At 44.4% G+C, this 13,021-nt stretch overlaps 1 protein-coding gene across 8 annotated transcripts in view; it reads left to right on the top strand.

Moving 5' to 3' along the window:
* Positions 1-13,021, top strand: part of SASH1 (SAM and SH3 domain containing 1) — a 284,627-nt gene that overhangs the window by 267,379 nt on the left and 4,227 nt on the right. For all 8 annotated transcript variants that reach the window (XM_074368199.1, XM_074368200.1, XM_045524749.2 and 5 more), the window contains 3 exons: positions 3,664-3,777; positions 10,096-11,231; positions 12,562-12,693. In XM_074368199.1, the coding sequence (XP_074224300.1) occupies positions 3,664-3,777; positions 10,096-11,231; positions 12,562-12,693 (1,382 nt within the window). The remainder of the gene's footprint in view (positions 1-3,663; positions 3,778-10,095; positions 11,232-12,561; positions 12,694-13,021) is intronic.

The following is a 13,021-nucleotide window of genomic DNA, read 5'->3' as shown; positions in this document are numbered from 1 at the left end:
CCTGCTCTTTCCAAAGCCAAGGTCAATTTTGTATTATTTCAAGTTGCACAAAGACGTAAATTCCCAGGGCAGACCTTGCTGTCTTGTAGGAGTGTGAAGAAAAGAAAAAGAAAACCTTACTGCCTGATACCTCTCCCCGTGTGTTTCTAGGTAATAATGGAGGAAAATGCTTCTCCACGTGACTGAGCATCAAACTGCAGTTTTCTTAAGAAGCACAGTTCATGCCCCCTTAGGGACTGGTAGGAAATGCAGCCTTCAGGAGGTCATTAGGATACCTGGGCACAAAAGGGACTGACAAACTGGGAGTATCTTGCCCCACCGAGGGTTAATTACTTCTCAAGCACAGGAGGAGTTGTTTTCTGATTGAATAGGTTAGTTAATGAATAAATGAAATTCATCAGCTTGCATTAAAGAAGCAAGAAATATTCCAAGTGAATATGTGGAGCAGAGAATTTCAGATTGCGAATTCTCAGCCAAATGATAGCTCATTTATACAGCCCATGAGCAGAATTCAGTGAGCTCACAGCTTTTATGTAGTCTATTTGAATATACCGTATCCTTTGCTCCATTAACCCAGTCTTATCTTGCTCTTTATTCTTCAATCTGACATCAGAAATATTCCTGGAATTATTCATCATAGGGGGGAGTATCCTTTCCAGTTACTGAATTCAAATGCATTTTCTTTCAAATGCTCTGCTTCAGGGATATCAGTGGCTAACAGCATTTCTATTGCTAAAAGACACACCAAAACCATGGTTAATGGTGGAAGAAAAATTATACATTACTGAATGTATCAAGCCCAAGAGACATGGAAGCAATTGTCTCAGTGTAGTTAAATTCACTTCTGCTTAATGGGTCCTCCCTCTAAATTAACTGATAACACACCATCAAACAGTTATCTGACCCCTAGATAAACACACTGCCTTCAGGGATAGATTTGGAAGGAATTGTGTTTCGTAGTTAACATCATTTTATAACCAGGTCTCTTTAGTATTGGAGTTCCCCTGGAGACACCTTGGGGGTCTGTGGCCAGGTTGTGTCAGAGCCTGGCCCGGAGCCTGGTGTAGCTGACCAGCTATGTTCATATCAATTAACATCAAATCATCTAGTCTCTTGACCACATCTGCTCTATAAGATAGCTCATTTGCTCTTCCTCAGCCACTGAGAACAGCTGGTTTATAAACCCTGTCTAATACGTTTCCTTTAGCATTCAAACCCAGGAGGAGCAAAGCTCAATTCTGGAGTGTTAGGATCTGTCTCTGTGGTGCCGCAGTGGCTCAGACTCCTCGCCCCTCCTGGGATCGTGTCCTGAGATTTGCACCAGGGGATATCCACTGGAGGGAATCTTTGCCCATCCTGGTGCTCACTCAGAAGTCTAAAGAAGGCTCTTTGCCTCTTCATAAATCCCATTTTGAATCTATGCTGTTCCACTGTTTAGAACATCCATGATACATAAAGTGGTACTTTTTTTTCCCCCAGTGGTTCTAAAATAAAGGCTTCAAGGGCTCAGGGGTGCCAGTTAGTACCAAGAGCCTGGATCCAGGCTTATCCTAAGGCCAGAAGACTCTACATTCAATGTGTTTAAGAAGTAACTGATGACTTAGAGGAACACAATCAGTTTCTGTCAAACTAGACAGATCCAGGGATCTCCTGAGAGCTGAGAGATCTTGCTTCATTCTCCCTTGTGAAGAAGGATAACTTATTTGGGAAACACTGGCTTTTGGTTTTAGAGAATTTTGTTAAATTTGATAGTTGGGTTCCTGCCTAGTAGCTGCTGATTGGATCCTTCAGGAAGAAAGTGGCTTTAGCCCCTTGGCATCTGTCTCATGACTTTATAAACTGAACTGTGGTTTTCACACAATGCAGAGGGACCCTTAACTCCCCATAATAACCTCAGGTGTCCTGCTGTGTGGTGAGGCTGGCATCCCCAAAGATGTAGGCGCAGTCTGCATTTTCCTGCAGTGGCAAGGACAGCTTTTCCATTTTATTCCCATCGGTCAGCACTTTGGGGTCTGTTTTGGCCGCTGCCATCCCCTGAACGATCTCGCCAAGGACAAACTGCATTGATTCCTCTTCCTGGGTTGTAACTGATAGCTCAAAGCCCTCATTTTATAAGTATCATTTTCCTAAATAATATGCTAGGCTAGAACAAAGGCCATTCCAAATCCGCAGACTCTTCCACACGATGAGGACATCACTCTGGAATGTTCCACTTCTGGTGCGGGGAAGGGGAAAGGATTTGCTCTTATCCTCCCACTTAGTTAATTTTTCATTAATCACTTCAAAAATAGCACTTCTTAATTTGATGTTCTAATTTAAGGGCTTGTTCCGCCATGATTTCTGTTACAAAGTGCTTTCCTTGTGAGAAACACAAGCAGGAGGTGTTAAGTGGGCAGTAGGAACAGCTGGCCCGTGTGTGGGATGGCAGCCCTCGGCCTTGCCACAGTTTCTTTTTTTTAATGGACTGAGAAAAGATTTCTGGTTTATTGATTTAGTGTGTGTGTGTATGTGTGCGCGCACGCACATGCGCATGTGCACTGGGGGAGGGGAGGTGAAGAGAAAGAAAAGTAAATTAAAAGCCATTCATCATCAACTACTTATTTTATGTAGAAAATGTTTTCCTGGTTTCCATTTTTATTGACCGAGCATTTAGTCTGCATAACAATTGAGAGAAGTACTTCCTGTAACGTTGAACCCATGTAAGGCCACCTGTGCCCTCTGTACAGAACAGCTAGGGTGACGAAGGCCACATGATTTACTCTGGGCAGACTTTCCCCAACAGGAAACGTCAGCTGCTTCTCTCTAGAAGGGTTCCTTCTGATCAGGACATGCAGCCTTCCGTCATCCACTCTAAGAGTGTTCGGTGCTCAGATTCCAAGTTAGGGAGCGTTTTGAGCTTTTCATGTCTTACCCTTTGTGTGCAGGGAATAGAAATGCAGACGCAAGACAAAGGGAGAAGGCAAAAAGGAAAGAAAACCTCTAGCCTTTTCCCAGTGACAACAACAAAAGAATTTGCCCCCGGCCCCTCTTTGGTTTAGGGGTTTGTATTCCCTTTTCATCAGCCTTACTCCCTTTGAGTTAATATGAGCGCCAGTGCATGTCACTGAGGGGTATGAATGCTCCTAAATGCTAATAAAATTTGATGGTTCATTTGACCCTGACTTTTATATTAGCTTCCCAATTTGTAAAGCTGGGAACAAATAACTTGAAACAAATCTTCTAGATCTCTTAAAAAGCATACCACCTCATTCCTCCTTATGCACAGGGCATTTATTCACTGTCTGCTTCTAGTTGATGGAACCATCTCTCAGAAAGGACCGCAGTTGCTCTTCCCCCATTTTTGGCAGGATCCTCTGAATTTCTCCTCTCCCTGTTTGGCCTGAGGCCAGAGTCATCCTCTGGGTAACTCAAAAGGCATTGATGTATTTCAACTAAGTACGCTCTCTCCAAACTTATCTTCCTGTGATACTTGATTTGAAAAGAAAAATGTTCTGATCTCACTATTCACTTTTATCTCATTTACTTTAAAATAATTTGTTCTCTTCCGAAGTCCAAAAGCTTCAAACCATATGGTGAGAACTGAGGATAACACTGGGATATGGTCAGTTGAAACCTGCTTTTCGTTCTCCTTATGACCCCATGCTATGTGCTCATCTTCTCTAGGTAACAGCGACCAGTCCGGATCCCAGGAGAAGCTGCTTGTTGACAGCCAGGGCCTGAGCGGATGCTCTCCGCGGGACTCGGGATGCTATGAAAGCAGTGAGAACCTGGAAAACGGTACTGTCAGCACAGATAATCGTAAATACATCTTCATATGCAAGCCTTCTGGGCCATTTCTTGACGTCTTACGCTAATGACTATCTTTCTTCTTCAGCCTGAGCCATTGCCTTTGGGAAAACTGGCAACAGGGAGAGGAGTTTTTAAAACTCCTCCAGGGTGATTGGTACTTGATTAAGATCATTAGGAGGGAGGAACATCTCTCAAGAACCTAGGCAACTGATGATGCTGAGAAATGAGTAGGGAGGTCTTTCCGTCAGTTACTCTTCCATCCCATGAAGCACGTAAATGGAAAGAGTTTTAACTTGTGTGTCAGAGAAGGGGTCACTAAACTTTCCATTGTCTTGCAACCTGTAGAGGCTTAGCTGCCCACCTGGATCATGAAAAGAGCCGTGGGGGTATAGAGTGGGGCGACCTGGGGTTTGAACCTGCATAGGGCATAGCTGAAGGCTTTAGTCAAATTGTTTTCTGTCCCTGACCGCCCCCACCCTCCCTCATCTCTGAAGTGGTAATATGAGTTTATCTTGTATAGACTGTTCTAAGACTTAAAGTAATAATATATTAATAATACCTCGCATTCTGTAAACGTTGACTGTGAATGGCGCAGAATCTGGCTGAGTGCTTACACACACAGTTGCTAATTGTCACTCAGATCCTGCAATGCATATTTGATTGATGAGGACACTAAAGCTCAGAAAGATTAAATAGTAACTGAAGCCCTTGTTCTTGTCCTTTAGGAAATGTTTCTCACCTGGCACCACTCTGGCTCATAATCGGCTCTCAGCCAATGGTAGACAATATTTTAGGTCTGATTTTCCAACACTATAAGCATTTTCAAGTCCATACTCTAATGACTTAATGTCATCATACATCAGCCAAGGGTATCTGGGCTTAGGCAAACTTCAAGCCAGAAGGGATTTAGTTTGTATATGTTATCTTAAGTACCTTCACAAACCATGGACGAATTAGATTAAAATGGGTGGACCTACTTTGGGAACAAGGGAAGAGGCAACACCTACCATAAAAGGTCTCTTTGCCTATTTGTTTGCTGGTTTATTCTGAAGAGCAAGACTGTCCCAGTGCTTGGGATTGTCACTTAGAGTCTCTCATTTCAATATGAGGATTTTGTGGAGCCTGTCTGAGACCACGGTGCAAAGCCAGGGCATGAAGTCTTAGTTTTTCAGTATCATCGTCATCCTCAATTCTTCTTAACTAGACAAGAAGCCTGAGCAGGGTGGCCCTCAGCATTCAGATCCTGCCCGCGGAAAGTGGGGTGCTTGTTTGCACGGGGAACCCAGTTGCAGAATGACTCCTTCCATAAGCAGAGAGATCCTGGCAGCAGTGTATCATCATTACAGTATGAAAATATCCAAATTCATATTAAAATAATGTGAAAAGTCTGACTTCATTCAAACATCACTTCATTTACACAAAAGGTAGATCTCTGAATAAAAGGCATATGATTAAATCTTAAAATATTACATTTTTGTTTTAAAAGAAATCTCAGAACTTCAAAATCAAAAAACTACACTTTCATTTTTTTAAGAAAATCTCAAAACTTCAGCTAGTCAGAATATAATTACCCACATCTAATATGGTACTTCCTTCCTTCTCCCTCAGAGAGTGTGACTGGAGGCTCAGAGTTACGGTCCCCAACTTCACATTGTTGGGCCAACCCTACTCATGGTCTAGTTTTGCGAAGTTATTAGAGCACATGTGTTTTCAGTTGATGTATTGAGTCTCATGGACCTAGTGTGAATCAGTGGTTTACTTGCATCCTTCATGGTTATATGCACATAGAAATCCACTAAACAGATTTTGGAACAACAGGGCCCACCATAAATTTCACTTTGAAAAGCGGTGTTAAAGTATACAATGAGGATATGAAATTGCCAAAAGTCCCCAATTCAAACAAACTAAAAGCACTTTAAAAGCAAGATATTTTCAAAATAGACTTGAATTTTTCCCCACATATTTTCTGCTTTGTCCACATAACAGTTAAGGACATGGTACCTCCCCAGACTTTTGTTCATTCAAATATTAAATGAAGCTGCACAGTTTTGTTCTAGTTTTATAAGGAAAGTACTTTCATTGAGTGGAGAAATGAACACAAGTTGTGTTTAAAAGACCAGTGCCTCTTATGCAGTTTGTAACTTCTGGGTTCGGGAGCTCATGCTGCCTGAAGCCCTGGTTTTTGTCTGCTGTCTGCAGGGTCCTGCACACTTCAGGGGCCTGGGGGGCCTTGGGTGGGGTGAGCAGTGGTGGCTCTGGGCCTTGAGCCAACCTCCACACTTCAGCTCTGACCTGTTTTATAAATGAAGCTTCATTAAGAAGGATCCTCTTGCTTTAAAAAGTACTAGTTTCAAAAGCAGAACGTTCTGAAAACAAAACAAAAAAAAGATGATTCTGTTACCATTACGAACTCGGTCCTAATCTTTCCTTTCTGACCTCTTCACCATTCTCGTTTCTAGTTAGCCTCTGCTGACTGCTGTGTGAGGTGAATAAATTCCGTCTAAAATACCTGCAGCCATAAAACCTAAATTGTGTGTCTCCGATGTCCTTTTCTTTGTGCAGTAAAAACCCACATTTGAGTGTTGGGAACTATTAGGTCCATAAGGAAAACAATTTGCCAGGTAGACCATCCATCAGGGCCGCACAAGCTGCAGTTATCTTCAGTGGCTCAGCTGTACGGCCTGAGAGCAGAGCAATTACGGAGGGAGAGGGCTATTCTCGGCTGCAGGTCTTGTCTGCTGCTTCCTGTCCTGACAGTCAGGAAGCAGTCCCTAGGAAGTTCCCGGTAGCTTCCTTGTCTCAAACAGAAGAGGAGAGGCAAGTGGATTGGGGTCAGGCTCGTGGTTTCCTGTTGTGATCCCCAAACTCCTAAGATGAGAAACAGTAGTAAAGGATTCCCCTACGTCTCTGTGAAACCCCTGAAGACCTCATGAAACACGTCCAGGGCTGATAGTTTCCAGCTGCCTTTGGAACCCCATCAGGTAGCCCAGGTGTCCAGCTATTTATTGAGCACCTGCTAGAGCCAGGCTTTTCAAACAGCAGCTGCAGTTCATCAGTGGGTTGTGAAATCAGTTTAGAGGGTCATGGATAGCAGTTTTGTAAGATAAAATAGGACAGAGATATCAGAGTGCTCTTCCACAGGTAACGATGGTATCGCTAGTGTTGTTCCTTGTGATCTTTGTTGCAGCTATATCTTCGTGTGTGTGTGTTTGTGTCTCTTTTGTCTGTGCACATGTGTCTGTGTATACTGGGCGATGAATGTAAAATGTGTTTCCTTACTGTGGATCATGATTTTAAACATAGTTTGAGAGCCATCTTGGGCACCAAAGGCAGGGCTGGGCGGGCACAAGTGAGTGCTTAGGGGGCTGAGTTCAGAAAGGCGCTCACTCTCGGGCACCAGCTGCACTTACAGGACTGACAGTGACCATCTCCTTCCAGGGTGTCCTCCAGGCACCTTGCTCACCTCACCCTCATCCCAATTCTGTTGAGCGTTCTGGAGACCTCAAGTTTTGACCCATGAGCCTGCCACTCCAAGTGTTTTATCAATCTGGGAAGATCATGGTTCTCCCCACATCCTGGTGTTAGGACAGCCTTGGTCAAGGTGGGATGCAAAATCCACCTGGATCCCAGTGACTCCTCAGCTTCAGTAAACATCAGAGCCCTCATGTAGGTCCTGAAAGTTTTTCTTTTCTGTGAAAACTTTTTCCATATCCAAACATTTTCGGTAAGTTAGTTCTCCTCCAAATGGTTCTTGATGGGTAAGAATCATAGAGACTTTTTAATGCTAAAAAGAATACAGGTGTGCCTGCTGAGGAACTAGATTAAAGAAGCTGGCAAACCAAACTTTCACCTTGGTGAATTCGGGAATCTTTCCACCATAAACATACTGTGAGCGTGGGGTTTATGCACATAGTTTGCATTGAGAGTTAAAAAGAAGGAAAGCCACATTTCTAAAGTTTGTACTAAAGTGGTTTTAAGAATTTTCTATTTTAACTGGTTTTTAAACTTTAGGTACAATGTGATATGCTTTCTGAAGAGGTATTTGCCTTTTCCATTTTATCTGTGATGACTTTTCTATTACTGAAAAATGGGACCACGGTCAGTATATTCAGTAGTAACACTGGGCTAATGATCTCCATGTAACAATGAAAAAATAACCTGGTAATGTTAGCCTGTCATGTTGCTAACACACAGGAGGCGGGGTCTGAGACCTACACTATCATACATACAGGAAGACAAAAGCTCTTCGACCATGACCCTGCTTTGCCAAAAGCAAAATACTTCACTTGTTGACTTGTGTCTTAACTAAAGGATGGGATGATGAGTGAAGTCTGATTGAGGAGGCGATGGTTCTTATCCATCATTCTCAGTGTCTGGATTTATACTTGATGCAGCTCATTTAATATTATCAGTTTGCAATTAGAATGAGCTTGATAGAAAGCTGTGAAATCTTGGAATCTGGTTTTTCCTCTGCCGATAATGGCCAAACAAACCACTTGTGATACCCCAGTGCCCCAGGCCTCTTTGTTCCTTTCCCTTCACTTACGCAGCATACATGTGGAGCTTTTATCAATGAAATGATTCTTTCATTTCCTTAAAAGTATTCTTTCCTTTTTAGAGCTGGCACTATCCACACCCTCTCTTCCCCTCCCAGGGAAATCAGAGCACCGTCTGCTGCTTATTTATTGAAAGAGTGAGATTGCTTCATGGGGAGATGTCAAAATTCTAAGTTAAAATATTTAATTAGAAATGTTTACTGAAACAGTAGATGAGGAAGAAAACCTGAAGTTACACAATAGTGGCTTTTCAGAGATTAGAGCCAGCCTCTTCCAAACATGTGGTGGGTTTAAGATTTTTATCTTTTTTGATAGGCCTAGAGTATTGAGATCACTTGGCTTATGTGTTTTATGTCTGGGGTATTCCCCCAGCCCAGTTCAAAGCCCAAACAAACATGGTGTCAACTGAAATAAATGCTCAGCCTAAAAGTTGAGAGTTATGTTTTATTTGGCGGGAGGACTCGAGCCGGGATGACAGCCTCTCACATCGCTCTGGGGGACTGCTCCGAAGAGGTAGGGGAGGAGCTAGGATATATAGGAGCTTTACAACAAAGACCAGGTAGTTGGAACAATGAAAGATTACTTGTTATCTAAAGAAAACTGGGCATCTCAAGTTAAAAGAATCTAGTGCTTTTCTATGTATGGGAGGAAGCAAACATTTAAATTGATTCAATTCATTCCTTTGACAAGCACCTAGCTATCTAGGGCCAATGTCCTGTCCTTTCTTATTCTGAGTCCCCTCGGAGGGCACCATTGTGAGTGGCTGCAGAGGCTGGGCTGCAGGCTTGTCTTCATGGGTGGGGGCAGCCGCTGATGACTTGGTGGTTTCGGCATTCTTTGTTTACTGGTATGGTTTGCAGTATTTTTCCTTCACAGTGGTATTCACCAAAAATGTAACAAAGGGCAGTCAATGATAGCGTGTGTGAAAAGCATTTTTTTTTTTTGATGAAAACGAAGCATTTAGCACACTGGCCCTAGATGGCACATTCTCAGTAAAGCTCATCAAGCAGCAGTAGCAGTTGATACTAGTCAACAGCTGTCAGCTAAGTAGACGGTATCTGGTTGATAAGCTCAGTTGTCAGTCTGACAGCTTATTTTAATCAGGTCTGTTGCATCACTGGGAATTAGTACCATATCAGTATCTTACAGGTTGTCTCTGGCAAAATACTCACGTGAGCTTGTTTACTCATTTGTACCAAGGCTGGCTGACTGCCTCTGAGAAACGTTCATTTTACACACCTGAACAGAACACAAAGCGGGGAGAGCTTGAAGGAAGGTTTGAGAAGGCAGTGGTTACCATGTAAAGAGCTTGTCCCAGAGCTTGTCCCAGAATTCAGTCTACCTCCCCTTTGCCACCGTGGCTTTAGGAAATTGTACTCACTCTACAGAAATCCCATCAGTGCGATTCCTAAATGGGGTGTGGATGAGCGACTTTCTTCCACACTGACTGCAGCTAAGAACAGACATTAGGCCTAGATTTATTTTACTGCCTGACACAGCATATTTTCTTTCCACATAACTCAATTAACTTTCATCTCCCTGAGTCCTGTAATACCACTAAGAATTCTTTTTAAAAATAAACAGGACCACAGTAACTCTCCATCCCCCGGTGGTGATTTTATGTCCTTAGTGTAATTCAATGATGGGCTGTAGGAGTTTGAGATTTCAATCACGTTAGCACACCTTTGATGTCAATTTGATTGATTCCCTTTTTAAGATGTGATGGTGAAATATTTCCTTGTCTCGTTAGGTAAGACTCGGAAAACCGGCCTTCTCTCTGCCAAGTCATCAGCGGAATCCAGCTTGAAGTCTTTCAACAGGAGTCAGCTGGGCAACTACCCAACCTTGCCTTTATTGAAGTCAGCGGATGCACTGAAGCCGGGAGGGGAGAGCAGGCTGGGCGGTGGTCTTACCCCTCACACCGCCAAGGGCTGTGATCCGCCATGTGTGGCTGATTTGAATAAAAACCGAAGAAGCCTCCCGGTTTCCATCTGCCGGAGCTGTGAGACCCTGGAGGGCCCCCAGACTGTGGAAGCTTGGCCCCGGTCCCATTCCCTGGATGACCTTCAAGGAGAGGCTGATGCCGAAAAAGATGTGCCTGGCGAGGTGACAGAACCCTCCCATCAGACTGTACCCGAAGTGCCACAAAAGACAACCCCTTCCATCACCAAGGTTCAAAGCCCCAAACGAGATTCTGCTGTTGACAATGCACTGCTACTGACCCAAAGCAAGAGATTTTCTGAGCCTCAGAAAACGACTACTAAGAAACTGGATGGCCCCATCGCGGCCTTTTCACAGGGCACATCACCCCCTCCGTGTTTGCCCAAAAACTGTGATGCCCAACTGCCCGCCGTTAAACACAGTTTAACAAGGACGCCTCTTGAGGGTCACAGGAAAGGACTCGAAGGAACGTATCATCCTCCGGGCACCAAAGAAGGTGTGGATGCTGAGCAGAGGGGCCCTGAGGCCAGAACGCAGGCAAAACCTCCCACGCAGCCTCCTCCCGTTCCTGCCAAGAAGAGCAGGGAGCGCCTCGCCAACGGGCTGCATCCTGGCCCTCTTGGTCCCACTGGCATCCCTGGCCCCGATGCACCCAGCCTGCCCCTTAAGAAGGGCAGCCCCGGCAGCCCCAGCAACTGTCACCCACCGCCGGTGGCACCCAGGCCTCCCCCGGGACCGGAGCCGGGCAGCCCGCAGAGCGCCAGGCCGCCGCCCTGGCTGTCGGAGCTGCCCGAGAGTGCCAGCCTCCAGGAGCACGGCGTGCGGCTGGGCCCCGCTCTGACCCGGAAGGCCTCCTGCGCCCGCGGGGTGGATCTGGAGATGCTCACTGAGAACAAGCTGCGAGCCGAGGGCATCGATCTCACCGAGGAGCCGTATTCTGATAAGGTAACCGAGGTCCTGGCCCTAATACACGAGCTTTTCAAAGTCGGGGCCCAGGCCAGAGGAACAGCACAAGCCCCCACCTCGAGGCCAGCTGGCGGCGTGGGCCGATGGCCGGTGACAGTACGGGTGACCCACGGCAGGAGGGCCCCTGCTGCCCCACCCTAGGCGTTCGATAAACCCAAGAGCGAGGTACCCAGGTTAAATGCAAATAGCCTCCGGGGTTTCCCTCTCCTTTCCTTACTCTTCTCTTCTTTGGCTTGTTTGTATTTAATCCGGGGCAGCTATCCTTTGTGGGGAGAACTATCAATCAGTACTAGAATCAGTTCCTGAAAAGGATGGTTTAGTGCACAGAACAGACCCAAGGTCCAGTTTGCATGTCTCACTGGACATCTTTGTTTTAGACATGAACAAACCTCCATTTCATTTCCCTGTGTGAAATGAAATTAATAATAACCTGCATAACTACCTCCTGGGGATATTAAAAAGAGCATGCAAAATGAATACTTTGAAAATTGTAGAGTACTATTCAGATGTAATAACCGTACTGTATCATTATCTGTGTGGGTAATGGGGGAAAAGATTATACAGAATAAATACCCTATTGTACCCAAAAGTTGAGATCTGTAATGAAAATTCATCTCTCAATTGAAAAAAAGAGCAGATCCAGTACCAAAGTGACTTTGAAGACAAACACATGACAATAAATAGGTGTAGCTGTATGTTTATGTATGTAGGTATGTGTGCATGTTACTCCTGAAAATGCAGGTTTTGTTGTAATGCATTCCTGGGAGGCTTTGTTATAAACGTATGACCACGAATGTCTTACAATAAAATACTCCTCTTCTGTCTTCTTGATATTCAGTGAATGAACCCCTTTGAGTGGAGAGTAGTGGGAATTCTACTGTACAGTAAATGCTGGCTGGTCTAGTGATGTAGAGCAGTACAACTTTCCAAATTGAGGCACAAACAGTAGACTCTCTGTAGAGCACAAGTTTGCCAGTTTAGAAGACGGTCTTCAGTAACATTTTGTAAAATGATCAGGTAGAGTGAGATAAGGGTGTTGGACCCCCCCAAAATATAGGATGATTGTGTTCTGCTTTAACTGTATTTCAAAACATTTTTCTAGAGCTCATCACTATCTAAAAAATTAAGATGTAAAAGTATCTCTGAAACATGCATCCTGTCCCTAAAAAAAAAAAAATTCACTTGAAATGAAAACTTTTGGTCCTGTTTTCTAGTAGCTAAAAGTCTTATCCTGCTTATGTTTGCTGCTCTTAGAGAAGGTAAAAGATCCTTGCAACCCTTGATCACAGACGTCTGTTCTCTCCCGCAGCATGGCCGCTGTGGGATTCCCGAGGCCCTGGTACAGAGATACGCAGAAGACTTAGATCAGCCTGAGAGGGACGTTGCCACCAACATGGACCAGATCCGTGTGAAGCTGCTTCGGAAGCAGCACCGCATGGCGGTGAGCAGCCCACACTTCGGGCTCCCTTCTCCCCAGTGTCTTAAAGTCCATTCAGCTATGGAGCTTCATGGTGAACTCTCTGGCCACCGCTGAGCAGCCCAAGGGTTCACTGTAGCTATCGAAGAGAGACACCTTGGGCAAAGTAATACGTATTCAACTTACTAAGTTTTATAAATAAATTTTAGAAAGAGAATTATCCATAATCCTAGCCCTGTGAAAAAGTCCAGCTAGCCATTGCTCTGCACATTGATAATACATGTGCAGTTTTGAAGCTTTGTTTTTAGTTATCAGATCATGAATCTATTTGTCTGTTACTAAAATTCCTTTT

The sequence above is a fragment of the Camelus bactrianus genome, chromosome 8 (assembly GCF_048773025.1).
Source record: "Camelus bactrianus isolate YW-2024 breed Bactrian camel chromosome 8, ASM4877302v1, whole genome shotgun sequence".
Lineage (NCBI taxonomy): Eukaryota > Metazoa > Chordata > Mammalia > Artiodactyla > Camelidae > Camelus > Camelus bactrianus.
Note: the sequence above shows the minus strand (reverse complement) of the source record. Positions and strands in the feature narration are given on the sequence as shown.